The sequence below is a fragment of the Carettochelys insculpta genome, chromosome 2 (genome assembly GCF_033958435.1).
Source record: "Carettochelys insculpta isolate YL-2023 chromosome 2, ASM3395843v1, whole genome shotgun sequence".
Lineage (NCBI taxonomy): Eukaryota > Metazoa > Chordata > Testudines > Carettochelyidae > Carettochelys > Carettochelys insculpta.
This window is the reverse complement of record NC_134138.1, coordinates 57,079,497-57,106,190: the sequence shown is the minus strand read 5'-3', so window position 1 is coordinate 57,106,190 and position 26,694 is coordinate 57,079,497. Positions and strand designations below refer to the sequence as shown.

At 42.8% G+C, this 26,694-nt stretch overlaps 1 protein-coding gene across 1 annotated transcript; it reads right to left on the bottom strand.

Annotated features, from left to right (window-relative positions):
• Positions 1–15,356: 15,356 nt before the first annotated feature.
• LOC142009256 (myelin P2 protein) lies at positions 15,357–24,481 on the bottom strand. Its single transcript, XM_074987031.1, has 4 exons — positions 20,418–24,481; positions 17,559–17,731; positions 17,198–17,299; positions 15,357–15,608 (listed from the first exon to the last, which is right to left on the bottom strand). The coding sequence occupies exons 1-4, from the start codon at positions 20,488–20,490 to the stop codon at positions 15,558–15,560; spliced, it is 399 nt and encodes a 132-aa protein (XP_074843132.1). The 5' UTR covers positions 20,491–24,481; the 3' UTR covers positions 15,357–15,557.
• Positions 24,482–26,694: the final 2,213 nt, after the last annotated feature.

Genomic DNA, 26,694 nt, shown 5'->3' with positions numbered 1-26,694 from the left:
CAGCCGTGAAGACTGAAACAAAGAAATCATTTAGTTTTTCCGCAATGGCGTTATCTTCCTTGATTGCTCCTTTTTTGTCTCTATCGTCCAGGGGCCCCACTGCTTTTTTAGCAGGCTTCCTGCTTCTAATGTACTTAAAAAACATTTTCCTATTGTTTTTTGAGTTTATGGCTAACTGTTCCTCACAATCTTTTTTGGCTTTTCTTATTACATTTTTACACTTAATTTGGCAATGTTTATGTTCCTTTCTATTTTCGTCACCAGGATTTGACTTCCACTTTTTAAAAGATGCCGTTTTATCTCTCACTGCCTCTTTTACACAGTTGTTAAGCCACGGTGGCTGTTTTTTAGGTGTCTTACTGTGTTTTTTAATTTGGGGTGTACATTTAAGTTGGGCCTCTAATATGGTGTCTTTGAAAAGTTTCCACACAGCTTGCAGGGATTTTACTCTAGTCACTCTACCTTTTAATTTCTGTTTAACTAACCTCCTCATTTTTGTGTAATTCCCCTTTTTGAAATTAAATACCAGAGTGTTGGACTGTTGCAGTGTTCTTCCCAACACAGGAATATTAAAGGTTGTTATGTTATGGTCACTATTTCCAAGTGGTCCTGTAATAGTTACCTCTTGGACCAGATCCTGTGTTCCACTCAGTACTAAATCAAGAATTGCCTCTCCCCTTGTGGGTTCCTGTACCAGCTGCTCCAAGAAGCAGTCATTTAAGGCACCAAGAAATTTTCTCTCTGAATCCCTTCCTGAGGTGACATGTACCCAGTCAATATGGGAATAATTGAAATCCCCTATTATTACTGAGTTTTTTATTTTGATAGCCTCTCTAATCTCCCTTAGCATTTCAGCATCACTATCACTGTCCTGGTCAGGTGGTCGATAATACATCCCTAGTGCTATATTCCCATCAGAGGAAGGAATTGCTATCCATAGTGATTCTATGCAACATTTTGATTCATTTAGGATTTTTATTTCATTTGATTCTATATTATCTTTCACATACAGTACCACTCCGCCACCGCTTGACCCATTCTGTTCTTCCGATATATTTTATATCCCGGTATGATCATGTCCCACTGATTGTCCTTATTCCACCAGATTTCCATGATTCCTATTATGTCAATCTCCTCCTTTGATATGAGGTACTCTAATTCACCCATCTTATTAGACAGATTTCTAGCATTTGTGTAAAAGCACTTTAAAAAACTACCACTATTCATATGCCTGCCCTTCCCTGACGTATTGGATTCTTTTATATGTGTTTTTTTCTCATCTGATCTGGCCCATACTCTATCATCTCCCTTCTTCTCTTTCTGACTGAATTCTAGAGACTCTCTATCAATGGAGTCTCGCCTAAGAGAAGTCTCTGTCCGATCCACGTGCTTCTCCGCACCAATTGGCTTTCCCCCATCTCTTAACATTACTGTTTCTCCCACTCAGGACTTAATTCTATAAAGTCTTCAAGCGCTCATGTAACATTTAGCACTTGTGTAAAGTGTTTTACTAGAGTGGAGCCTTAATACTCTTCGGTTTTGACTTCTGGAACTCTTTTGACTCCATGCGTGGCTATATACCCCACCGAAGGGATTGCTATGTGACAGAACAGAAACTACAGCATGTCCTTGTGCTGGTCTGAGTGGACTGGCCTAGGAAATGTTGTTTAACTGCTATTAGTGTAAAAGCCAATTGTCCTGCCACCAGAGCACTTTATGTTGTTATTCTGGCAGCACCTAAAATTAAGTAGGATTAGTACCGATCAGTATTTGAGTAGGTCTCCAAGGAACACCCAGCTCCCACATAAAGTAATGTTGATCATGCAATGGGGCACTTATATGGCTCTGCCATTACTGGCCCCATGGCACAATGTGACACTCTAGTCTAGAGCTACTAGTTGAAATTCTCTGCAGGTATAAATGGGTGCAGCCCCAATGAATCCAGCTGAGTTTAGTTATTTTACATAAGCAGTGAGTCTGAGCCACTGTTTTCCAATGAGATGTTAAACTGTGGCCCTGACTGTTACAGTTTCAAGGTAACTGCACCTGCATCCCCTTCCGTGGTCCACCCTAGGAGTGCACAGTCAGATCTCAGGTCACCAGTCATCACCTATATCTTGGTAGGAACCTTGTTGTTTTCCATTCTGATCATGGGGTTTTTAAGGCCAGGTCTACACTATGGGGTAATATCGAACTAAGGTATACAACTCCAGCAAGGTGAATACTCCCATTGATTCCTCTTATGTTTCTCATTCTGGTGGAGTACTGGAGTTGACAGGAGTGCAATCGGTGGTTGATTTAGTGAGTCTTTACTAGACCCACTAAATCAACTCTGAGAGGATCAATCTCCAGAATTCTGATCTTCTGCTAAATGTAGACAAGGTCAAAGGCTGCACAACCCCCTGCTGGCTGGACAGTTCACTTTGAACCAGCACATGTAAACCCTCCAGGGTGTGATAGTTTTCTAGAAGCCTTTAGTCTCAGTGTCTCACCTTAGCTACCTTAGCCACCTGTACACTGCTTTGGGCAGGGGCTGGACTTGATGACCTCCTGAGGTCCCTTCTAGCCTTAGGATTCTATGATTCTACTGTTTCAGTTCTTGTAGGAACTGCGGTAACCATTCTGAACTTTATTACAATATGGTCTCCAACGATATTACATGTGATCGCAAAATCTGTCACACTGACCACTGCTCATTTAATCTACCCAGCTCTTTTCATAATAGTGGGGATGTTTGTACTTGCATACATTTCATCCCAACTGCATTCAGCCTACTTATATCCACCCTGTTCTTTCCACTGGCTGCATATGCACATAAATAGTTGTGCAGTTGTGCTGTGTGCTCTCCAACAGTTGTCAAGTTCCAGGGCAGAAGCGGCTTCATCCCAATGGCAGAGGAAATGATCCTTACATATGTAGTTTGTAGGATGCTTTGGGATCCAATGGGGTAAAAGATGCTTTATAATGGAATATAATAGTGTTCCAGTGAATCTAGACGAATAAGATATTTCCAGGAGGTTCTGATGTTTTAGACAAGCATCCAAACTCCGGGGTGTTTAATGGAACCAAACATCTTTAACTCTTTTGACCTTTATCCATCACAAGTTTTTGCTTCTCATGCATTTTAAAAACAATACAGTTTTCGTCATAAACCAGTAATGTGAACTAGATCCAAAGTTTTCTGGGTGAAAGTCAATATAGCGATGCAGGAAATTACACAGCAACTTGCAGAATACCGTTGTGTAGTGCTGTTTGCAGAACACATTATCAACATTTGGGTAAAGGGTGAAACCACAGAAAGGATGTTCAGTTCAGCAACACTGTACTATACTTCAGATTGGGGCAGAGATTGTTTACTGAAAATGTGGACCTGGAAATTGCTCATGAGATTATCTTAAACAATATGTTCTATTGATAATAATAGAAATAATACCTCAGAGACCGGAGATGAGCTAATGCCTTTCATTAACATTTGAAAATTTAGATTCAAAGCCAAGAGACACAAAAAAATAGGCACTTTGTCGAGATGTCACCTGTGTCACAACCATGTGTGGAAATGAATGTCAGCCAAATGGAAATGAATTCCTATTCAGTAGCAGTAAAGTATAAGAGCACAGCCTGGAATTTAATACAAACTATTTGCTAAAGAAAATAATGTATAAACTATTCAGTCACTCATCTGCAATTTTATGCCATGACATACACATTCATTATTGTATCACATGCACAAATATATGCACTCCAGACACCAAATACGTGGCTAAAGTACTTTGTATCCTTCTGGACTCAGGAGACTCAAGTGCGAGTTTCATGAGCTGTGGTGGAGGGTAGAAGATGTGTGGAAGATGGAGGCCCTAGGTCCAGCCATTTTTGCATCATAATGTGAAACTGGGTCAGTATGTGGAACTGGGCCGGTCTTGCTTTTTTTTTTAAAATCATTAGTTTGGTTCAAAAATAGTTTATGTTAAACATTAGTGATTTATCCTATGCACCTTATGGAAAAGCAGAAGCTACACAGATGGCGTTATTAGGAAGTAGATTCGTAACAGGTTGGAAAACCTTTCCCAGAGGTTAGTTATCGCAATCAAACTGGTAGGGCATATTTGAGTGGGGCCCCATAGGGATCATTCCTGGGTCCAGTTCTGTTCACTGTTTTCATCTATGATTTAGATAATGGCATAGAGGATAAAGTTTGCTACTGATGTCAAACTGGGAGGGGTTACAGATGCTTTGGATTATAGGATTATAATTCAAAAATACCTGGATAAACCAAAGAAATTATATGAAGTAAATAGGATGAAATTCAATAAAGACAAGTGCAAAGTACTACATTTTGGAAGGAACAATCAGCTGTCTACATGCAAAATGTGAAATGCCTGCCTAGGTAGGAATATGGCAGAAAGGATGCGGGGATCATAGTTGATCACACACTAAATAAGAGTCAAGTGTGTAACACTGTCGCAGAAAATCAAACATCATTATGGGATGTATTAGTAGCAGGGAGCCATGAGAAGTAATTCTTCTGCTCTGTGCCATGATAATCAGATATCAACTGGACTGTTGGGTCCAGTTCTGGGCACCACATTTCAGGAATAATGTAAACAAAATGAAGAGAATCCAGAGAAGAGCAACAAAAATGATTGAAGGTCTAAAAAAACCCCTTGACCTGTGAGGAAAGATTGGAAAAATTTACTTTGTTTAGTGTGGAGAAGAGAAGACAGAGGGGACATTCTCACAGCTTTCAAGTACATAAAACACTATTGCAAGTAAGAGGTAGAAAAATTATTGTTAATAACCTCAGACAGGACAAGAAAAAATGGGCTTAAAGTGCAACAAGGGGGGGTTTAGACCGAACATCAAGAATACCTTCCTAACTGTCAGGCTGGTTATGGAGTAAATAGCCTAGGGAGGTTGTAGAATCTCCATCACTGGAGATTTTTAAGAGCAGATTAGATAAACACCTGTCGGGGTGATACAGAGCAAGGGTGGGCACAATACCATCTATGGGCCACGTCTGACCCATCTAACATTTCAGTTCTGCCTGCAGCACAGCAGGGAGCTCAGACAGGCCGACTGCCACGGCTCCACACTGCTCCCAGAAGTGGTGAGCTGCTGCTGCCGTGTTCCTGTGTGTACCTTGCAGGAAAGGTGTGGAGAGGGTATTTGTATACTGACCAGCCTCCAGCACCATCCTCGCATTCCCATTGGTCAGTTTCCAGGGGTAGGATTCAAAAATACTATAGAATTTAATAGCAAAGAGTTTCCTTTCTACAGATTTTTAAACCACACTGTAGAACTCCGTTGCTGGGCTATAAGTCGTCATTAAGTCCTAGAGGCTGGTTTAAAAATTCAGTAGGAATGGTTTTGTTCTCCATTAAATTCCATAAGGTTTTTCTGTAAAGGTTTGCATAGTTGTGCCCTTAGATGGTGTGGAGCTGACAGGAATATCTGGCTGCAAGATATAGCCAAGAATTTGCTGGCTTGACATATGATAGCCTTATTCCTGTATCTGCAAGTCTAAGCTACAAGAAATTCATGTAGTTTATATAATATGGTCACAGCCGCTAATGTTTTCATGTATTCATCCATTCACGGTCTGGTGCTCCCTGTTGGCAAGAAGTACATGCAGGAGGATCATTTTGTCAGCCAATTTCATCTGGAAAAGAATGTTTTATCTGAATCTTTTGTGGTTTTTCTTAGCTATGGTAAAACAATAAGAGCGTGATTTATTATAGGAGGTTTTATTTGGAAGTGGATGAGCTCACTATCTCAAGGGAAATTTTGTATAATACAGATGCTTTCGCAGGCTGGTAGAGCATGGAAGCAATTTAATGTGCTATTTTCCAGCAACATTTTTTAGTGATGCCTGGACACTCTGATCTAAGGCAAAAGTATTTGGTTGTGTCTTCCAGACCTATGTAAGACTGAGACATTATAAGTGCATTCTTTTGTATAACTGAGTACAAACTCTCTGCACAGTGGATCTCTGTTCTAACATTCCACTCCACCCAACACACACACACACACTTTCCATGTAACTGACAGTGCACTTGAAAGGATGATTTTGTCCACCTTTCCAAGAGTATCACCGTTCTTAACTCTGTTTTGTGTCTCCCCTCCCCGGCCACAGGTCCTGTTAATGATTGTTGTTGTTACCATTGTAATCCTACTGCAGTGGCATCCAGAGGCCCAGTCGGGATCTGTGAGCCATGGTGCTAATGCAGTACAATCACCTACTGCAGTGTTATGTATCTTATAGTGTTCAGAATTAACTGCTGTATAGTGAATAGTGACCTCCAGAAATACAGACACAAAGCTGAGCAGCTCCATTTGGAGCCACTAACTGAAAGCAAGAAACCTTATGATGTAAATGCCTGTAACTTCCCAGAACGCTACAGACACAGGCCCTGATCTTGAAAAGAAAATCTTTGAGGGGTCCACCTGCATTTTTCTCTCTGGCTGCATTTACACTTGTCCCCGCCTTCGGGGAGGGGTATGATAATGAGCGGAGCAGAAGATGCAAATGAGGCACTTCTTGGGAGTAAGGGCACTTGGAAGTTGTGCAGGTATTTCGAAGTGCCTGCAGCTAGGCTGCTTGCCAGCGCTTCAAAATCAGCAAGTTCGAAGTTTGCGCGGTGAGCATTATGCTAGTGAGGTACTGCCTACGCGGCACAGCACCTCGTTGCCATTCACTGATCGGGCTTGTTTACATAGCGCCTTTGAAGGAAGGGGGTAGTGTAGACGAGCCCTGTGTGTAGTGTTGTCCCTTTTAAGGAGTTTCCAAAGGCCATGTTTAATAGCATCTTGTACTTGTCCTCTGCCCAAGTGTGAACTTACCCCGGTAGCATATTATTGCTCCCAACCTGGCATCTAAGTACACTTCACCAAAGAAGTCCAGGAGAGTTAAAAGCTACCATGTATGATGTCTGCAGAGACAAACATCACCGCTACCCACTGCCACAGGATAGTGCCCCTGTGCCAGAGCAGGTGGCCCCAAATGAGCCACTTAAAAAGCACACAGCTATATCTGCGGCTATAAAGCTGTACAGTTGCCTTTACTCAGCCTTTTCCTCATGCAGGCCCCACCTTCAAGATCCACGGATAATAGTCACCTCTTCCCCAGTCTTATTCAACAGAATGATAAATGGTCTCCTGAAAAGGATAAGTGCAGGAATAGGAATTTCCTTGTTTCCAGATGACTGTGCCATATGGGCTAAAAACAGAAACCAGGAAATAGCCAATTAGTAGAGCCTGTGGAAAAGTGCAGAATTGGGAAACATATTGGGATTTAAATTTCAATTCTCAGAAATAAGGAACAACAGTCACTAAAAGAAAAACTAAAAATCCCGTCAGCTTCTCTATACAGACAGTAAATAGGTATAGTTAAAAGCTACAAATTGCTGGGTGTGACATTTCCTAGCAAGCGAACATTTCAAATATCCTTTTGAAAATGTAAAGCTAAAAATCAATCCACTTAAAAGTATTTTGGAAACCACCTGTGGCATGGATGAGAAAGCAAAGATAAACCTTTGGAGAGGATTAATATACCTATCCAATAAGTCCAGGTGTTCATTTTAGTTCTGCATCAAAAATGAATGTAAACTCAATCCAAGCCCAGCCAATACATGTTATTGCATGTGGTACCTTAATGACAACACCTCTATAATAGAGAGAGCTGCTGGTGAATGTCTGGAGCATTAAAAATGAAATTATAGGACTCACCCGTTTGAGCAAAAGTCACGGAAAATAGGAAAGATGGAAACGTTAGACAAATAGATGATGAAAACTGGACAACATGAAGGGGGAGAATTCAAAACGTTTCATGTTAATAGGATTAAAGTATGGACAAATGAATTAAAAGAAAAGAAAGATCTAACAGAAAATTAGCAGGTATAGCCACAGGGAAATGCATATAGGTGGAAAGTCACCCCCTGTTAAAAATTTGGAATTATATCACAGAATCACAGGGCTGGAAGGGACCTCAGGAGGTCATCTAGTCCAGCCCCCTGCTTCAAGCAGGATTAACCCCATCTAAATCATCCCAGCCGGGACCTTGTCAAGCTGGGACTTAAAAACCTCGAGGGATGAAGACTCCACCACCTCTCTAGGCAACGCATTCCAGTGCTTCACCACCCTCCCAGTGAGGTAGTTTCCCCTAATATCCAACCTACACCTCTCCCTCTTTAACTTCAGACCATTACTCCTTGTTCTGCCATCTAACACCACTGAGAACAGTTTCTCCCCCCTCCTCTTTAGAGCTCCCCTTCAGGAAGTTGAAGGCTGCTATTACATCACCCCTAATTCTTCTCTTCTGTAAACTAAACAAGCCCAAATTCTTCAGCCTCCCCTCATAGGTCTTGTGCTGCAGCCGCTTAATCATTTTTGTTGCCCTTCGCTGAACCTGCTCCAGCAAATCCACATCCTTTTATACTGGGGGGGGTCCAGTATAAACTTAATTTATTTATTAATGAAGCTATTGTAAGTAGGACTAGTAGTGACTTTGAAAAGTATTACTGGCACTCAGAGTGTAAATAGAGGTCAAAAGGTCAAATTTCAGCACTCCGCCTCGGAAAGGTAGCAGCAGGCGGTCATAGACTTACAGTGTGAGGCTATTGAATTCAAGAAGAAGAAGAGGTGTGATTGGGGATAGCTTTTCCTGGGGAAAGGATCCACAGGGAATGGAACTAACCGTAGTGGTCGGTCCCTGGAACAAGAGGCTGGGTACTGAAGAAGGTAACCCTGGGACTGGTGTTGCAGAAGGGGAATGGAACAGCCAGAAGGGGAACCAGCTGTGAGAATGGAACTGGCAGTGGCTGAGATTTGGAAGCTGCAAGAAGCAGCAGGATTACAAGCTTCCCCTGGGAGGGGAGGCTGGGAAATCTAGGACAAAGGGTGAGCTGAGGAACTGACGTTCATCTCTTGTGTGTTTATATTTAGGCAAATAAATCCACAGCAAAGAGATTGGGAGTTGCAGCGAGTGCTTGTTGAGATGAGGCAAGGCACTGTGGTGTCACACGCACGCATTAAAATCAGTGGCTTTGATTGTGCAGTTGCGAAAGGAAAAGGTGTGTGTGAGTGGTGTGGGGAGGGGACACGGAGGCAGCACTGAGGCTTTAAGTTATTTTTACATTCTGTCTTGAAATGGAACCGTCCCATCCCCTGATGTGTGTGAGAGCATCCTCCGGGCAGCTTTAATTTGTGTTCTGGCTGTCCCAGCTACTGCCCCCTATATGCCATCTACAGGACAAGAACAATTGGAGCCCCCCATGCTATGCCCGTGCCTTCTTGCTTGCCCTTTCCAATCCTGGAACAATCCTATGCTGGGGATGGCAGGGAGCACAGAGAAGGGCAAAGGTTTCAGCTCTGTGGCTATTGAAGTGCCTTCTAATATCACAGGAGTTCCTTGGGGGCAATTTCCACTTCTCGAGAGGCAACAGAGAGCACAGCAGAGCTCAGAAAAAGTACAACTGTTACAGACATACAGCCATTGAACTCAATGGGAGACTTTGCTTTGCTTTCGGTGGGCCCTGGATCTGACCATTAGGGCTGAACAACAGATTAGTGTGTCTAAGCATCGAGAATGGAGAATAAGCTAAGAGTGTTTGTGAATGAACCAAAGTCCTGGCTGCGTGCCCCCTGGGTTGGAGAAAGAACAAATAAAATTGCTTGGAAGGGTGTAAGCACAGGTTAAAGTGCAGACCAAAATGTCTCAATGTCCCAACAGCGCCTGTTCCATTTAAGAAGCCCTGAGGTGAAGAAAAACTAACAAACATTCTGTGGAAAAATATCTTTCCATAAAGGTGCTTGAGGTTTCAAAACCCTGCAAGTTTCTCCTGATTCTCCCAATGTTACTTTAAGGAGCTTAGTATTATACAATTCTTTTTTGTTGCTCCAATTTAATGTAACAGCTGCTTCAGTTGTCTCTGATTTTTTCCACTATTAGCTCAGTTTCACTTTTCCTATTTTGGAAAAATCCCAGCTTCCAATATAGTTCAAAAATGTCCTTTGTGTAGAGTGAACATGCCAAAAACTAGCATCATAACTAGTAACATTTAGGCAGGAGCTGAAAATGTAAGGCAGCCATGAGCATTGTCTCAAACTGTTGAGAAAAATGGCACCCATAACACTTGGCAGGGGAGGGGTTAGCCAGATACCAGCAAAAGGGTAGAATAAGGAAAGACAGGTTAAAAAAAACCCCATAGGGTGCATCTACACTTGCATTCCTCTTTCGAAAGAAGGATGCAAATTGAAAATGCAAATGAGGTATAAATTTGCACATTTCATAGAATCATAGAACACTAGGACCGGAAGGGGCCTCGAGAGGCCATCGAGTCCAGTCCCCTGCCCCGACAGCAGGACCCACCACTATCTACACCATCCCTGATAGACATCTATCTAATCTGTTCTTAAATATCTCCAGCAACGGAGATTCCACAACCTCCCTTGGCAACTTATTCCAGTACTTGACCACCCTGACAGTTAGGAACTTTTTCCTAATGTCCAACCTAAACTTCCCTTGCTGCAGTTTAAGTCCATTGCCTCTTGTTCTCTCCTCGGAGGCCAAGAAGAACAAGTTTTCTCCCTCCTCCTTATGACACCCTTTAAGATATCTGAAAACTGCTATCATGTCTCCCCTCAATCTTCTTTCTTCCAAGCTAAACAAGCCCAATTCTTTCAGCCTTTCTTCATAAGTCATGTTCTCCAGACCTTTTATCATTCTAGTTGCTCTTCTCTGGACCTTCTCTAATTTCTCCACATCTTTCTTGAATTGGGGTGCCCAGAACTGGACACAATATTCCAGCTGAGGTCTAACCAGCGCAGAGTAGAGCGGTAGAATGATTTCTCATGTCTTGTTCACAACACACCTGCTAATGCATCCCAGAATCATGTTTGCTTTTTTTGCAACAGCATCACACTGTTGACTCATATTTAACTTGTGATCTACTAGAACCCCTAGGTCCCTTTCTGCTGTACTCCTTCCTAGACAGTCTTTTCCCATTCTGTATGTGTGAAACAGATTATTCCTTCCTAAGTACAGCACCTTACATTTATCTTTATTAAACTTCATCCTGTTTACTTCAGACCATTTCTCTAATTTATCTAGATCATTCTGAATTATGACCCTATCCTCCAAGGTAGTTGCAACCCCTCCCAGCTTGGTATCATCTGCAAACTTAATAAGCGTACTTTCTATGCCAATATCCAAATCATTAATGAAGATATTGAACAGAACTGGTCCCAAAACAGACCCCTGTGGAACCCCACTTGTTATGCTTTTCCAGCTGGATTGAGCACCATTAACAACTACTCTCTGGGTGCGATTAGCCAGCCAGTTATGCACCCACCTTATTGCAGTGCGATTTAAGTTGGACTTGCCTAGTTTGTCAATAAGAATATTATGCGAGACAGTATCAAATGCTTTACTAAAGTCTAGGTATACCACATCCACTGCTTCTCCCTTATCTACGAGTCTCATTATCGTGTCAAAAAAAAGCTATCAGGTTGGTTTGACATGATTTGTTTTTTACAAAACCATGCTGGCTGTTCCCTATCACTTTACTACCTTCCAAGTGCTTGCAGATGACTTCCTTAACTACCTGCTCCATTATCTTTCCTGGCACAGAAGTTAAGCTTACTGGCCTGTAATTTCCTGGGTTGTTCTTATTCCCCTTTTTGTAGATGGGCACTATATTTGCCCTCTTCCAGTCTTCTGGAATCTCTCCTGTCTCCCATGACTTTCCAAAAATGAGAGCTAATGGCTCAGTTACCTCTTCTATCACCTTATTTGCATATTCTAATTTCGAAAGAGCTTGTTTCGAAAGAAGAAAGCCAGTGTAGATGCTGCTCTTTCGAAAGTAAACCTGCTCTTGGAAAGAATCCTTCTTCCCTTTATTTAATTGGAAGAAGGAGTCTTTCAAAGAGGGGGTTTACTTTCAAAAGAGCAGCGTCTACACTGGCTTTCTTCTTTCGAAAGAAGCTCTTTCAAAATCAGAACAAGCAAATGAGGTACCAAATATGCAAATTTATGCCTCATTTACATTTTGCTTTACCTCATTTGCATGCCTCTTTCGAAAGAGGAATGCAAGTGTAGACGCACCCATAAAGAATTAATGGCAGGAGGGGAGTACAAGGTATGTGTTTTTGAGTGTCACCAAAACACTGTAGTTTATGATACGATAGAGAATCTTTTATACTATAAAAAGTTTAGATGATCCAGAACCATCAGGCTGTACACACTGGGCCTCCTGGTAAGCCCACTAAAGTCCACAGGAAGTCTCCCAGGGGCCTTTCAATCAGGCTCAGTAAGAGCCTATATAGCCTCTTGATATTGTTACCTTTGTTCTCATTTTCCTATCACACCAGTTGTGGCCAAGCGGGAAAAGGCCTGGAGTCCCATGTAAACTCCCCACATAGCTGGGCCATGGTGCAGGGGCTCGTCTGCTTCACAAGTCAAAAGATACTGCTGGATATATTCCGTCTGAATGCCTTGTATCACTAAGTGCCAGAACTAATGGACGGAAACATTGACCAGCCACGAATACGCAACTCAGTTAAATATTACAGGTGTAGTCTAGGTTTGTTCTGTAAGTTACAAGCATGACTGACAATGGGCTTTATGCTGCTAAGTACGTAAGGTCCTTTAGAAAGGCACTGCAGCACTGAGTGCTGCAATGCCTAAATAACATTAACAACCTGATGCGGCAAGTCTCGCCTCACTCCCGGGCTCCAGGCCTCTGTTTAGTTCGTTATCCCACGGCCAGGATACCGTTGCCCTTCTTGAGATGGGGGCGGGAAGATGGTGGTCTGGGGGGAAACTGGCCCCTACCCACTCATTCCAGGTTCTAGCTCAGGGACCCTGTGTGGCTGCTAGTGGTGGGGGAGGGCTCCCCTCATTATGAACACTGCAGCTCTTCCCTGGGCCACTTCCCCAGATGATTCCTCCCCCCATGCCTACTCCAGGTAGTGGCAGTGGCAGCAGCAGCTGCAGCAATACATTCTCCCCGGTGGTTTGGCTCTCTTGTGTGATCAGTCTGCTTGACCTTACACTGAATCTCAGGGCCTTCTGGGCGGGGCCTTAGCCCCTTGCAGCTGAACACTCCTCTCCTTTCCTCTCCTCTGGTGCTTCTAGAAAAGCCCCTTTTTCCCCTCTCTCCGGCTACGTCTACACGTGCACGCTACATCGAAATAGGCTATTTCGATGAATAACGTCTACACGTCCTCCAGGGCTGGCAACGTCGATGTTCAACTTCGACATTGGGCAGCACCACATCGAAATAGGCGCTGCGAGGGAACGTCTACACGCCAAAGTAGCACACATCGAAATAAGGGTGCCAGGCACAGCTGCAGACAGGGTCACAGGGCGGACTCAACAGCAAGCCGCTCCCTTAAAGGGCCCCTCCCAGACACAGTTGCACTAAACAACACAAGATACACAGAGCCGACAACTGGTTGCAGACCCTGTGCCTGCAGCATGGATCCCCAGCTGCCACAACAGCAGCCAGAAGCCCTGGGCTAAGGGCTGCTGCCCACGGTGACCATAGAGTCCCGCAGGGGCTGGAGAGAGAGCATCTCTCAACCCCCCAGCTGATGGCCGCCATGGCGGACCCCGCTATTTCGAAGTTGCGGGACGCGCAACGACTACATGGTCCCTACTTCGACGTTCAACGTCGAAGTAGGGCGCTATTCCTATCCCCTCATGGGGTTAGCGACTTCGACGTCTCGCCGCCTAATGTCGAAGTTAACTTCGAAATAGCGCCCGGCGCATGTAGCCGTGACGGGCGCTATTTCGAAGTTAGTGCCGCTACTTCGAAGTAGCGTGCACGTGTAGACACGGCTTCCCTGTGCTCTCTATCTTCTCTTCTATCACCTCCTCTATCACTCTCCTCTCCCCCCGTCCTACTGGGCAAAGGGTTCTTTTAAAAGCAGGCTTAAGTGGGACCAGCTGGCCCCAGTTGGCCCCCAGGCAGCTTCCTACCCAGCTGCTCACACTCCACTTGTTTGCCAGCCCTGCTTTTCCCTCTTGTTCTCACCCACTCCCAGCCTTACCTTGTCACACTGGGCACTGGTAACATATTCCCCCCCTAGTTATACTGACATAGACCTCCAACGAAATTTCATGCTGTGTACACTGATGGTAGGATGGGACTAAACCTATCCCATTTGGGACATTGCATTTTCTTTGTGTATCTCACATTCAAATCAACTCGAGCTCTGTATGTGTATTTAAGAGCAGGTTTCAATGCTAAATTCCTGCTCTGCTTTCATTTAAGTCAGTTTTTTGTAAGCAAAGTGCAAGTCAGGTAAATGGAAAGAAAGAGTTGTAGTTCAAATGATTTTTAAACTGTCTGGGCAGTCTCTCCGTGTGCTCAGTCCCACAAGTTGTAGAGCACAATGCAACAAAAGCATATGAAAAATCCAACTGCATTAAGCACGTGCTTAACTTTAAGCATGCAAGTAGTTTCATTGAAGCCACAGAGATCAGCTGGGCCTAACGTTACGCACATGCTTAAGTGCTTTGCTGGAGCTGAATTTGAATGCTCAGCACCTCAAAGACTGAGTGCTTGTCAATTTGGGATTTCAGGAGAGCCCCTCCCATTCCATTTCACAGCAAAATAACCATTGGATGTTATAGAATCTAGTCCTTCCCAAAACAAAGAAGTAGTCAAGTAGCACTTTAAAGACTGACAAAATAATTTATTAGGTGAGCTTTCGTGGGACAGACCCACTTCTTCAGGCCAACAGGCCAACAGACCAAAATAAATTATTTTGTCAGTCTTTAAAGTGCTACTTGACTGCTTTGTTTTGCTACTATATAGACTAGCACGGCTCCCTCTCTGTTACTATTCCTTCCCAGAGAGAGAAATACTGAAGAAACATGCTTTTTACCCCCCTTGCAGGAAACCTTTTTGGTCAAGATGCTAAAAATACCACATTTAAAGGTATAAATCATGTGAGATCAGATTAAAATTTTGGCATGAAGCAATGATGTGGTAATTCTAATGTACTGCAATTTCTTCAGTAAGCCCAGCCACTCTACATTGTATGCACGCCCTTCTGAGGTAAGGACAATATTCTTATGTGCACTGTTCAACAGTAAAACCACTTGAGAGACTATAATATCAAAGCCACAAAATTAGGATTATTCCAGATAGGTTGCTTTCAGTAAAAGTGTCTGAACACCTCCAGAGAAAGACAGGGCCTTGCAGTTTGTATTGTACCATTTCAAACACAGTCTTGTTCATCCGTACATCAAGGAAAATAGCATCATTATCTTCTGTGCAGCGTATCAACCCTAAGAAGAGGCATGCAAGCTCCAATAAAGGAAGCCAAAACCATTTTATGACACAGACAAAAGCTGCATTTCACATGTCGGGAAGCTTTTATTTAACCACCACAATACATTGGATTAGTTACATTATAGCTGTCAAATATGACTTAATAATTTAGTTTTTCCTGATGAAGGAAATAAAAAAGGGTACACAATAGATAGGACTTTGCTCTTAGATCTAAGCTGGGTTGTACAAGCCAGTTCTAGGCCAGTGTAGAGATGGAATTTCTCACACTCTCTCATAGATACGAGTGCAGACAATACCTTTCATATCACATTCCTAAGATAAAAAAAAGAAAAGGGTTAATTGAAGCATCTAAAGGACAGTGCGTAAGTATCTAATCCAATAGGGAATTAAATCAATAGACATATTTCCTACATATTATTTAGTTAATTTATATAGATCCCCACATAGCAAAAGTATTTCTGATCTTCCACATGGAAAATGATACTATGTCAACAGCAACACACCTTTAAAAGAGTGCTTAAAGAAAACAATACTTCATAAAATAAGATGTGAAGTTGTAGCTAGTCACAGATTTCAAATTTTTTCCAAGAAAACATGTTTCCTTCATCAGTATTTTTGCAAGGACAGCAGTATCAGCTCACGGTAAGCTTAACAGAGGTTACATTACTGCTTTCATTTTTTTTAAAATGTCCCCCCTTCCGCGCGGAGAGTTCAAAGTGTAACTCAATTGTGAGTGTGTCCCTATCAATGGAAAAAAACTTTTTTTTGCAAGGAGATTGATGAACCACCTAATATTCGTAAGTTGTCAATAAACCAAAGGAGCGTCCAAAGACTATGGCAGGCTCTACATAGAACTTTCTAACACTTGAAGTGTCCTCATACCACTCTTATGAAAGGGTTGGAAAACATGGCTTTCTAGTAAGACTCAAAGAGCTCAGTCTGTTCAGATCATCAAAGACAAGGCAAAAGGTGCTTTGATCACATAAGTACCTTCATGGGGAGCAGAAATTCGACACTAGAGGGCTCTGCATTCTACAGACAAATGTATAACAAGATCCAATGGCTGAAAGTCAAAAATAGATAAATGTAGAGTAGGACTAAGGCACACAATTTTAACAGTGGAGAAGGTGGGAAATTAACTACTGGAACAATTTAGCAAATATTGTGGTGGGTTTATTATCAAAAGCAAATTTTTAAATCAAGACTGGATGTTTTTGCAAACTAGCTGCTCTAGTGCAATAACAGCTGTTGGACTTCAAGTGAGAATTAATTCAGGGAAGTCCTCTGGCCTGTGTTATATGGGGTATCAAAATAGATGTTAACAATGATCCCATCGGGCTCTAAAATCTGCAAGTCCATAGCCTGGTCTATACAAGGGCAGAAAGTCAATCCCAGATATGCCATTCTAGCTACACCATTAGGTAACTCGAACCAACGTATCACGATCGACTTCCTGCCCTTGTGTAGATTGGGGCTTTTCGGGCTCGCTTTGATATCCCTTACTCAATGAGATCACATGGAGGACCAGGGTTGATGGGTGAGCCCAGAGAGATTGATTTTACTGCGTCTTCACAGATGCAGCAAAATCAAACTCTGGAGGATTGATTGCGGCATGTTGAACCCCCTTGTAAGTATTGTCATATCCTATGAATCAATCTCACCCGTAACTTCACCCCCATGTGGAGGAGCTGGCTCTTCTGGTGTGTGTGGAATATAATATTTACTTCATCCCCACTTTTGTCCTAAAGTTATTTCTCCCTCTATCCTCTAACTATTTCTATCATAAGCAAAACCAAAGAGAAGGTGGAAACTGACAGCATAATTAGATTTAAACTATTACATTGTGGTCTATATCCTTGTAGTATTCAGTGATTTACAGTTAGCAATATTCAGTCACTTACCACCACCATTTTCCCATCCACCAATTTTCTCTTTATTGTGGTCTCTTTGCCATTCCACTTCTGCACATGAACAAGTGCACCTTTCTCTAAGGTTACGACACTCTGCAAAGACCCAACGAAAGAGTCAAAATGTGCCTAGTCTCCCAGAGCCTTGCATATGATAGAGAGTTTACTTAACGTTTGGCAAATTCCACATCCTCAGAACACATAGCACATTCAGAGATGTGGTTTGCAGCACAACATTTGCTCTTATGGTGCTGTTCACTGACGGTTTGCAAGTTGGTCATTAAAGATAAAAAAACCTCTTCCCATTTGTTATCCAGCAGAACAGAAGCCCTCTGCAGGAAATCGGTACTCTCACCTTGGTTTTCCTGTCATCTGCGGTGGTTTCGTCAAACACTTGGCCCAATTTGAAGGAGATCTCTGTGTTTTTGAAAGCACTTTCAGTTCTGATGGTTATCACATCCCCTTTCATGCTGATGATCACATTGGGCTTGGCAAGTCCACCTAGTTTCCTGGTGGCTAAGCCCACTCCTGCAAACCAGAGACAAAATACCATTATACTCCCTAGTGCATTTTCTTGGCATTGCTTGGATCCTTTACGCAAGTTAAATTTGTGAGCTTTCCCCCTGCTCCCTAATAGTGAGGAATGGGAACAGCCAGCAATATCATTGTGCAAATTTTTTTGTGTGTGTTGGGTGGGGGCTTCAGTCACTCCAGCTCTCCTAAAGAGCACCCAGAGGGTGGGATAATGAGGGCTGGGACAGTCCTGGTCAGAGGGGATGCATCCCCAGACAGCCCTTTTCACTTGCCTGTTGATTCTGTCTCTTTTCTGTAAGGTTTTATGAGAAGCAATCCCCTTCCAGGTACATCCCATTTTCCTGACACAACCAAACCCTTATGTTGCTTTAAGTTAGGATAAAAGGGTGCTGTATACCAAATTTGGTGGTCCCAGCTCTTACCATTTAGCAGAGTTCCTGATTCAACAGACAGACAGACAAACTCTCTAAAACATTTAGTCAATGAAGCAAGAACTTCCTTGTCACTTTAGAGATCATCAGTGTAATTTCTTCTTAAATACATCCCGCCATTTCTCCGTTGGAAAGTGACACTTGTTCTGCAGCTGCACAAAACTGCATTTCCTAGGCAGAAGCACTCCTCTGTCCCATGTACACAGAGTACACGTCAGTTAACTGAACGGGCTAGGGCACCTCTGTAAGCTTTGGAGAGCCAGATGTGGGGATAAATGGAAGTGTTATTTTGAGCTGCAGTTTCACTGAAGTTGTAACACAGGGAATGACAGGAGTAATTTTGATGTTTACTTAATTTGTTTGTACTTTATTAAAGAGTGAGAAACAGAACAACTTTGCTGAGTGGAATTAAAACTACTGTGGACATAATGTAGTTCTGATTCATTCAAATTAAATATAATCTAATTTGCTTTGCCAGACTGCTGTTGCTGCTGAAACTGGATTTGGTATTAACAACTCCAGGTAACTGCTTGGAACCACTGTAAAAATATGAAGTTGTTGATAAGCACTAAGATCTTTAAAAGGCTAATTTAGAAATTATTAGTTTCTGGTTAATTAACAGAAGGTGATTTGTGGACATGTGGATTTAGATAACTAAGATTTTCTGAAAAAAGGAATTCAAATAACTGGACTCATGCTGTATGCCTAGTTAAAAACAAAGATATGCTTGGCTACACACAAATTGTGCATTTTTAGGTAGGCAGGCACCCAGACAGCTATTAATCTGCACTGCACCTGTATAGAGAATATTGCTGGTGGTGAATAGGGAACATTTTTCTCAAAAGTATTTTTGAAGCATTTGCTTTTTAGTTTTTAGTAGTCAAAAATCTAAAAATTCAATTTTTTTTCAACCAGTTGTAGTAGAGAATCTAATTTTCTAGAACTGAGTGAATTTCTTTTTGTACTTCACAACATGAAATCTACAAGGCTACGTCTACACATCAGAGCTATTTCGGGATACCGGTGGTATCCCACAATAACTATGCCATGTCGTTGACACAATGCCCATCATATTGAAGCAGTTTTCGAAATAACGGACGGGCTATTTCAGTATCCCTGTATACCTCCTTGCAGGAGGAGTAAAGGATGCCTTGAAATAGCACTTTGTTTCAAGTTTAGGCTGTGATGTACACATAGCCTAAGAGATAAAGTGAGATATTTTTATTTAGCATATCTCATGGAAAAATAGTTACAACACTTAACTGTCTCTGGAATGTGTATGCATAGGTGAAAACTAAAAATGTCAAATGGAGAAAAATTCAAATGTAAGAGTGAGTGGGAGCAGAAAGCTACGAACGTGTGTTATCTGCAAGGCTCTTTATACAGAATCTCGATACATCTCACATCATGGCCAACAAATTAGAGCAATAGTCTGGGACTTCTGTTCCCCATTCAGCCTCTGACTTGCTGTGTCTCAGTTTTTTAAATGTAAAATGGAGATAATAATAGTTAACATCTTTGTAACATCTATATTCCGTGCAAGTTAATACATATGAAAGTACTTGTAAAGTACAGGGCTAGTCACTGCAAATATTCAGTGCTGAAATCAGTTCCTTAAGACCTGCTATCTTCACAAAAAATCTCTCTAGCTGAATTTATACCCACAATTTATTTTAGTTAGTCAATTGGACTCACTCTGCTACTCTTTTTAGCCTTTAAAGTAAAAGAAATTAAGGTCTCAAGAGAATAATTCACATAGCAACAGTGCAGTCATTATAAAATTATGAAGCCACTATTAAACCAAAAACACAATGCCTAATTTGTTTCCTTTCCAGCATTTCTAAGTAACGCTTGGATTCATTCACGGATTTAGACCCAAGGAAGCTGAGTGTCAGGAGAGAGAAGCACCATCACAAGATGACGGAACACAGTAAGTGATTGTAAGTTCTAACTTTAATCGTGTATGCAAGGGGAACAAAAATTATGGGTTTTTTTCATTTCTCATTAAATGGGAATCAGAGATACAGATTGGTTGAGTAGTAATTTATTACTTCTCCATTTCATTTTAGGATGCTGAAATTGAAAAACAAAAAACAAAATGGAACAAAACCCAACCAAACAAAAAACCACTATCCCACTGATATAACCAGAGTGAAGAATTCCCAGGTCCAGGAAGAAGACATTTTCCAGGACCAAGCATTGAAAGAAGAGACATTCCCAAACAAAGCTTATAAAATAGCATTTCTCACCCAATTCTTTCATATAATCATCAAATTTTTCACTGGAGACAAGTTTCCAGGTCCCAACAAATCGGTTGCACATTATTTTGGCTTTGTGAGGCAGTGTCCAGCAGCAACTCTCTGTGGGTGGTGGAAGGGTTGTGTGAGCTACACATGCCTCAATAGCTTCTTTATAAAGATGCCTTGGACTTGTAATTCTCAAGACTGACCAACCAGGAGGAGCAACGTCAGGGCAAGACAATGAACACCTTGTCCAAAGCCACTTGTGTTAGTACCAAGACTCAGCGTTGTGCCTGCCACTGCTTCCTGCACTGAATAAAGAAGACTGATCAGAAGAGTGTGGGAGACAGGACATGAGCTTACTTTTGTAATGCCAGGAGAACATTTCTGTGATGCAGCCGTGGTGACTGAGACAAATCACAGGACCACCCTACTGTGAACATAAATGCTGCCTTCCTTTCAACACCACTGTGTCTTCCACTGCTACCATCATCATGGCAATTGCCACGCTGGTGCCAGGGGATTAATCTAAAGCCACACAGTGAGTCATCATACAAGGATCTGATTGTGCAGGGGGCTTGGATAATTTTTTCAAAGCAGAAGCTATCTGAAGCCTGCAACTCAAGGCTGGGTGGCCAGGGATGTGGCGGGGGTGGACATAGGGAAGGGCTGAAGACCAAAATGAATGGAAAAGCATCTCAAACAGGGTTATTGAGAGAAAGTAGAAAGCCTGGAACAAGGAGAGCTCCCTCTTGGAAGTCAGACAGTGAAAGGAAAAAACATGAACTGCCCTAACCCACTCAAGAGTTGGACCTTGCAAAGGAAATTAAAACCAATCACAATTTATATCAGACATATAAACACGAATAAAACAAGGAAAGAGAATGGGACTGCTGAGTACTGAGGATGGGGTGAAGATTAAAGATAACCTAGGTATGGCCCAACACCTAAATGAGCACTTCGCTTCAGTTTTGAATGAGAATAATGAGGAGCTGGGAGCAATGGCAAGGCAGTTAATGTGAACAGTGATACTGAGGTAGGTATTACTGTACTTGAGGTAGAAGCCAGACTACAATTAATGGGACCAAAATGAGGGGCTTGATTAATCTTCATCCAATAGACTATGACAGTGTTGGCATGTGACATCAGAAGCCCAATAGCAAGGATTTTTAATGACTCAGACTCAAGAGCCATAATCTCTGACTGGAGAATTGCAACTGTAGTACTTATTGTGATGGGTTGGGCCACTGTGGTCCTCTGGGGACTGACACCCAGTGTGTGAATCATGCCTCTGAGCGTGCCCACCTGCCCTCTGGGGCATCTTACCACCTGATCCTCCTGGACCAGAAACTCCTGTCTCCCCCAGGAAAGGCACAGAATTGGGGGTAACACCCCCTAGAAGATCAACACAAGATGCTGGACCAGTTCAGCTCAGGGTTAGCTCAGACATAGGGTCTTGCCCGCACCCAGGAACACAACCCCCAAAGGGAACAAAACCTCAAATAAATCTGTTTTACTCTGTCCAAAATTTTAATGCAGAGAAAGCTCATAAGGTCACAGCCCTCTTTATCAATGAATGACAGAGATGCACAGTTGCGGTTTCCCTCACCTCCAGGGAACAACTATTTACACTGTGCTTGAAAGTGGATGAAAGTGTTTTTGTTAGCCATAAAAGGTAGAATTTAAGTGACTGGAAGTGAAAACAGATCAAAAGTAAGACAGATCAAAGTAAGTTAGTTATATAAGCCAATTAAGCCTAGTACACTAAGAAACTGTGACATTGATAATTGAGAAAGGAGAAAAAGCGATGTGGGAACTAGCGGCCCATTTGTTTGACCTCAGCAGCATGCAAGGTATTAAAACAGATTTTAAGGGCATAAGGGTAACCAGTTATTGGTTACAGTTTTCTAAAAGATACAGTGTGCAAGACCAATCTGATCTTTTTCTATTTTCGGTCTAACCGATTTTCTAGTCGGACTGCATTTCAGTACAGTTTTGATACAGTTCCACCTGGGATATCGGAAAAGATGGGGATTAATACCTGAAATAAAGGTTGGGCAAGGAATTGGTTAAAGGGAGGAGTGCAGTGGAGGATAGTGAAAGGTGAACTATCAAGCTGCAGGGAGGTTACAAGTGCTGTTTCTCCAGGATCAGTCTTGGGACCAATCTTGTTTAACATTTTTATTAATGTCCTTGGCACAAAAAGTAAGAGTGCACTAATAAAATGTCTGCATGATACAAAGCTAAGCGGCATGAGCTTTTTTGCATGCTAATGATATGCTCACACTTCTGGACTATATTACAGACAGTGGGTTCCCAGGCTTACACTGTAGGGTCTTGTAGAATATTGGCAGTAGAGATGGTGGGGTTCTGTCTCTTATTGTCATGGTGGAAGGATGACAGCATTTATATAAGCTCAAGTTTGAATTTGAAGCTTTTATCCAATATTGAGATACTAAGTGTGGTACCCAGGAGTACAGAGCGTGGAAGTTGTATGAATAATGGTAGATAACATGCTATGGTCTCTGGGCCATATCATGGGCAGGGAGAGGATTGGGACTTACATTATTAAATACTACTGTACATGTAAATAACCTACTTTTATTCCATCTGGTACCTCATAATTAGAGCCCTACCAAACTGACAGCTAAGCAAAATGTGTCACAGACAGTGAAATCTGGTGTCCTCCTGTGAAATCTGGCCTCTTGCGTATTTTCACTCTATACTATACAGATGTCACTGGGGAGATCAATGTTTCTCACATTTGAGGTCCTCAAGCAGAAGGAGTTGTAGGAGTATAACAAGTTATTTTAGGAGGGTCACAGTATTGTCACCCTTGTTCTGTGCTGCCTTCAGAGCTGGGCAACTTGACAGCAGTGGTTGTTGTGCTGGCTGGGTGCCCAGTTAGGAAGGCAGCACCCTGGGGACAGCAATGCAGAAATAAAGATGGCAACACCATACCCACGTTGTCCTTTCCTATGTACTGCTGCTTTCAGCACTGGGAACTTGGAGAGTAGCAGATGTTGACTAAAGTTTTGTCTACACTAGGCAGATAATTCGATTGCAGATACACAGTCCTAGGTACAGCAATTGTGCATCTAGAATCGACTTTATCTACAATCAACTTACCTAGCCATCTTCACAGAGGGAGGTCCATGGAAGAAACTTTCCCGTTGACCTCCCTTACTCTTTGCGATATTGAGGAATACGGGGGTCGACTGCTGATCCCAGATAGTGTGATTTCACATGACTCTTCCACCCACACTAAACTGAACTACGGAAGATTGACCGTGACCAGGTTGATCTTCTGCACAGTCTAGATGTACCCTAACGTTCCAGCTCTGCAGGCAGCAGTGCAGAAATAGGGATGGCAATACCTTACCATACCATCCCTACCTCTGTGTGGTTCCTGCTGGCAGCAGCTCTTCCTTCAGAGCTGTTGTCCTGGCCACCAATTGCTCCTCTCCAGCTGCCCAGCTCCGAAGGCAGTAACTCAGAAGTAAGGGTAGCCATGCCACAACCCCCACTACAATAACCTTGCAACCCTCGCACAACTCCTTTCTGGGTGAGGACCCCTACAGCAATAACACCACAAAATTTCAAATTCAAATATCTGAAATTATGAAATTTACTGTTTAAAAAATCCTATTACCATGAAATTGACCAAAATGAACCATGAATCTGCTAGGGTCCTACTCATAAAAATGACAAAAGTGAGCTAGTCTAGTTAAGCTTCTATTACTACCAATAGAGAATTCCTGGTTGGGAATTTTTGATAAAACAGTTTTTTGGTTGGAAAATGCTGATTAGTTCAACCGGGCGCATTCACCAGGAAAGGATCACTCAGGGTTGCCAAGTTTTCAATTGCTGGCAATCAGATCCCGGTTGCTCAGGGAGAGACACAATTGCTGGGGCCCTGGACAAGGTGTGTGGTAGGGTGGGAGGGCAGCTCCACGCTTCCATTAGGGGCAGAGAGGGCAGGATTGGGGATTAGCCTCCCCTACCGGTCCTCCTGGTGGTGCTTTAAAGGGCCCAGGATTCCAGCTCCAGGTCTTTTTGAATCACCAGGCCCCAGAACAACGGCCCTTTTGGCCCCCTGTCGACAGACCCGCCTGAGGCCTGTCACCGTGGTCTGCCTGTTCACCCCTCCACCAAGCCTTGCCCTGCTCTGTTACTTTCATCCAAGGCCTTACCCCTGGTCCACCTCTTATCCCAGGCTGCCCCCTTCCTCGTCTATCTCAAAGCCCCACACTCTGCCTGTTCCCTCTCAAAGCCTCACCCTCGTAGCTCACTCTTCTTCTCCCCTCCACCTGTCACTCGATGGACTGTTTCCACTCACCTCCACCAGCCACAGCTGGTTTCCCTCTGCTCTGGGCCTGGGATGAAAACTGTGGCAGCCTGACAAGACACCTGTTTGCAGGCAGGGACTGGCATGGATTAATGAACTGGCACCTCCCACGGTAACCTGGCTTTTGGTGTCCAATCAGTACATCTGACCAGACACTGCAAAGGCCCCTTTTTAATCAAACTTTCTGGTTAAAAACCAGGCACCTGGCAACCCTCAAAGGAACCCCAATACAGAAGTCTAAAACCAGCCTGTCTGGGTAAAAACTGGAAGGGTGGGAACCCGAGGACCAGTTTTGGCAAAATTTTTGTCAGAAAGTCTCTCTGGTCCAGGATAGAATGTCTGTGAGAGCCAGAGAGGCATCCGCTCCCTCGTGTAGCCAACAGTCCACCAGCTGTGGCACTCATCAGGGAGGCAGGAGACATGGGAGAACCCAGTTCAAGTTCCTCCACTACCTGACTGGAACAGGGACTTGATTGCAGATCTTTTAAAGCCCAAGTCAGTGCCCTAAACATGAGGTTATTGGATATACTGAGTTGGAGCCCTCGTGTTGAAGCTGCTCCACTTTTTATAAACAAGTAAATATTTATCATGGGAGAGAGACCTAATCCTTTCCTTAGTGGAAAGCAGAGTGGCTTTAGCAGAGCACAGAGTAGGTCTTCTCATGTTTCTTGCACTCCAGATGTGTGCCACGACTGCTGTGTTATTTGGGAGATATGAGGGGGCAGTGATTGCACTCTGATCTCTGTGAAAAAATTTTAGGGGTCTCAGTTTTATCCCAGTGTGAAACAGAAATATTTTTGTAATCACAAAACTTCATGTAGGACAGGAAGACCATTTCCTGCCCTGCTGTTTGGCACACTCCTGATCCGTGTGCTGTAGCGACCAACGAATATCTGAAATATATGGGAATGAAAAGAACCAACGCAGAACCTTAAAAAAACCTATAAAGATGACAACACAAGAGTAAATCCACAAAATGAAGATCAGTGTTAATTTTAGCAGATGGTTTCTGTGTAAGCCCTTTTCCAAAGGACAGATTAATTTATCACAGTCGTTTCAAAGTATATACAAAAGCAACCCCCTTATTCAAAAGGCAAGGATGCTGTTTCTAAGTCAGATTCTTCTGTTATTTCACAAAACTTCCCCATGTGAATTATACAAGGATCTTACTACAGAGAGTCAACTGGAACTCTTCAGTTTTTCCATTTAATGTTCCTCTTGTGATTTTACAAAGCAAATAGTGCTGCTGTCACTGGAGCTGAAAGTGCTCAGCAACTTGAGGATCAAGTCCTGAGGCATGCAAGGGAAGAGAATTAAGGCTTGTCTACATGGAATATTTGTCCACACGAGGTGTGTGAATTTGAGTGTGCACTAGCATATACTGGTCCCTGTGGACCCAGTGGGTATACACAAAACATCTCTTAGTGTAGTGTTGTTTCAAATAGTACAGGTTGAACCTCTCTAATCCAGAACTCTCTCATCCAGCAAACTCAGTAATCTGGCATGAATTTAGTTAGCTGGATGCCTGCTTATCATAGGTGTGTGGACATGTTTCCCTGGGACAAGTAAAGTTTGTTTCCAGCCACCAGTCCTGGCTCTCAGTGCTCTGTGTGCTATTTAGCTGTAATTTACCCGTTAATGTCCTCTAAGAGCCCAGTAAGCAGTGGACATGTTGGTAACGCTGCTAGACAATATGATTTCCTGTGGTCCGACAAATTCTCTCATCCTGTAGTGGTCAGGTCCTGAGGGTGCCGGATTAAAGAGGCTCAACCTGTAGTAAATGAATGTGCACTAGGGTACTTTTAGTTCACACCAGAAGGGTCCACACAGGCTAGTTAGTGCAACATACACTAGCGTGCATAACAATTCATGCTCTCTAGTGAAGACTAATGCATTGTGCAGCCAAGCCCTTAGTCAGAATACAGCAGTTACACTGCA

Bases quoted from the DNA above. Each gene is read 5' to 3' on its own strand.
- LOC142009256 (XM_074987031.1), bottom strand. From the start codon at position 20,490: ATGTGCAACCGATTTGTTGGGACCTGGAAACTTGTCTCCAGTGAAAAA. The intron at 17,300-17,558 runs GTGAGAGTACCG...GGGTCTTTGCAG, and splicing joins CAGATGACAGGAAAACCAAG to AGTGTCGTAACCTTAGAGAA. The intron at 15,609-17,197 runs GTAAGTGACTGA...TTTTTATCTTAG, and splicing joins TGGATGGGAAAATGGTGGTG to GAATGTGATATGAAAGGTAT.